Source organism: Eucalyptus grandis, chromosome 11 (assembly GCF_016545825.1).
Source record: "Eucalyptus grandis isolate ANBG69807.140 chromosome 11, ASM1654582v1, whole genome shotgun sequence".
NCBI lineage: Eukaryota > Viridiplantae > Streptophyta > Magnoliopsida > Myrtales > Myrtaceae > Eucalyptus > Eucalyptus grandis.
The window spans coordinates 20842169-20844709 of NC_052622.1; the positions used below are offsets into that span (position 1 = coordinate 20842169).

The following is a 2541-nucleotide window of genomic DNA, read 5'->3' on the forward strand; positions in this document are numbered from 1 at the left end:
CAATCAAAAGTTTAAGTCAATGAGTTATAAATCAACTATGATTATTAACCGTTTTACACCATACCTTCATCCCTGACCCAAACAAAGAAGGTTGCCTTGTATCTTCCAATGATGAATTGAAGCTAATATTGCTAAAGCGTCAGCAAGCTAGATTTCAATTCAGTTCCCCCAATCTGGAAATTGCTCAGGCACCCGTACTGCTTCGTCTCCTCCAATATTTAAGCTCCTTTATTCATGACCAAAACATGATAGACTCCATGGTTAAGAGAAATCTTTTCTAGATCACTAGGAATCGTTTTTCGCCTAAGCGAGCACAGTTAGAGTTCATTTTGCCTCAACAAAGATCCTACCCCACACATATTAGCTCTGCTAAGGAATTTTCCAAGTGAAATTCCAAGTATATTCCAGATAAATATGTGAAGCGAAGAATATATTCTCTGCGAGCAGAAGTGCGATAACAAGATTTTAAGTACACAATGCGGATGGAAGCAACAGGCATGATGACTCAGATAAACATGATCTGGGGAATTAGAAGTTCCAAGAACCTGATGAACGTATAAGGGGAATGATAATTGAAATGTGGAAGCTATATTTTACAGCAAAAGCAAGAGAGATGGCGTATGACGTTAGGCAATCTCTGATGAAGATGGAGAAGCCAGGATGGAGTAGTAGGGAGTGCTACAGTTGGTCTCACAGATTACAATCATAATCTGATTGAGAATCAGCTTCACTGGGACTCCTCGTATCATGACATGAGTTCTCAAGTGTGCTAATCACCTCGGACATTTTTGGTCGTTTTGCCGGGTTCATACAAACACAGAGTAATGCCAACTGGCGAACGCACTCTGCTTCATCTTTCGAGTAGCTTCCCTGCAATTTGGGATCAACGATTGTTTCCAAGCTGTTGTCCTCCACAAATTCACTTATCAAATCAGCTGGGTGAAGACCTGCAATTCCTTTATCAGAAAGCTGCTTTCCCGTGATGAGCTCGAGAAGCATATACCCATATGCATATACGTCAATCCTCCACGTACACTTGCCCGTGGTTAAGTACTCCGGAGCGACATACCCTGTATGCACACGCACAGCGCTGTTGACGTAAGTATCATGGTAGCGTTGTGGCGATATGCAACGCCTGTGTCTAGGGGACCATTCGACAGGTCTGCTATTGACAGACCATTTGACAGGTCTGCAGTCGATGGACCATTCGACGTTTCCCACCACAATATCCGTCTCATGCATGATTCTGGCTAGGCCAAAGTCTCCTAAAACTGGCTCGAATTCCTCATTCAATAATATGTTTGAACAACTCACGTCACGGTGAATGATGCTTGGATGACATTGATCATGCAAGTGCGCTAACCCCCTAGCAACTCCTAAAGCTATTCTCATCCGGATAGACCAATCAATCGGATTGCTGACTCGCTGTCCTAAGTGGAAGTTTAGACTTCTATTAACCATAAATGGATAGACTAACAAGCACTCCTGATCCGTAATGCAAAACCCAAGCAGGCTTAACAAATTCGGGTGTGGAGCAATGCCTGCCACTTCCACTTCTGTCCAAAACTGTTTCTTTGAATCTTCAGAAAGTTCCCTCATTCGTTTTATTGCAACTATAGAACCATCGGCCAAGCATCCTCTGTAAACAGGTCCAAACGCGCCTTCGCCCAACATGCTGTTGGGGCTAAAGTTTCTTGTTGCAACTTGAAGTTCATGCACAGAGAACCTCCTCAGCAGATCCCTAAAGCGAGCTGTTGGACCAACTTGTATACTGGTACTGGACAGACTGAACGTGCGCAAATTGAATACCATCTCGACGAGAATTTGTCAAGCTCTTCTTCTCAATCCACCACAAATCCGACCTTTCTGCGTTTATTGCCTAACCACAAGACTCAAACAGCCGTTTGCATCACAAGGGGGGACCGAAACAAATGATGTTTGGGGAACTTCATCAATCCCCGAGGTCTCAATATCAAGTCTATGGCTAACTCAACAACACTAACAGAGGAGTAGAGAAGAATTTGGAGTTAGACATATACTGTCTCGATGTTGGAGGAGATTCTGTGTTGTAAGGGTTGCAAATTAGAAGTTGATATGGCACAGGTAGGTCTTTCGTATGGAAATTTGGGGACCTAGTAGAATGCTGTCCCGCTTTTTGTTCTCCATGTTTATATACGCACTTTTCTTGGGCCGTCACAATGGACTGGTCACCAAGAAATTTCCTCAAAGCTTCCATGACATTCCTAGCTTTGAAGAAAGGTAAACCGATGATGAAAAGGACAATTTCTTGGCTTTTTCCTTGTAATGACTGGAGCATTGATAATCTGTTAGTTCGTAATGGTTACTTGGAATTGAAGGATCGACCAATTTTATTCTAGAATACAAAAATTGAATCTAGAAGTTGAATTTATGCATATACTCAAAAGTCTAATAGTTGAGATGCACATGTGAGTTGTACTAAAAAAAATTTCACATCAGAGAATTAGTAAGATGTGAAGTACTCGATATATTTTAGTTGGTACAAAATTTATTAATTTTTTG

General features: G+C 41.8%; 1 protein-coding gene across 1 annotated transcript; it reads right to left on the reverse strand.

Annotated features, from left to right (window-relative positions):
• Positions 1-690: 690 nt before the first annotated feature.
• LOC104427435 (BRASSINOSTEROID INSENSITIVE 1-associated receptor kinase 1) lies at positions 691-1812 on the reverse strand. The gene has a single exon (XM_010040531.2). It carries the CDS (start codon positions 1810-1812, stop codon positions 691-693), a length of 1122 nt encoding a protein of 373 aa, XP_010038833.2.
• Between the last annotated feature and the right edge of the window lie 729 nt (positions 1813-2541).

Coding starts and splice junctions, on each gene's coding strand:
- LOC104427435 (XM_010040531.2), bottom strand. CDS start 1,812: ATGGTATTCAATTTGCGCACGTTCAGTCTGTCCAGTACCAGTATACAA.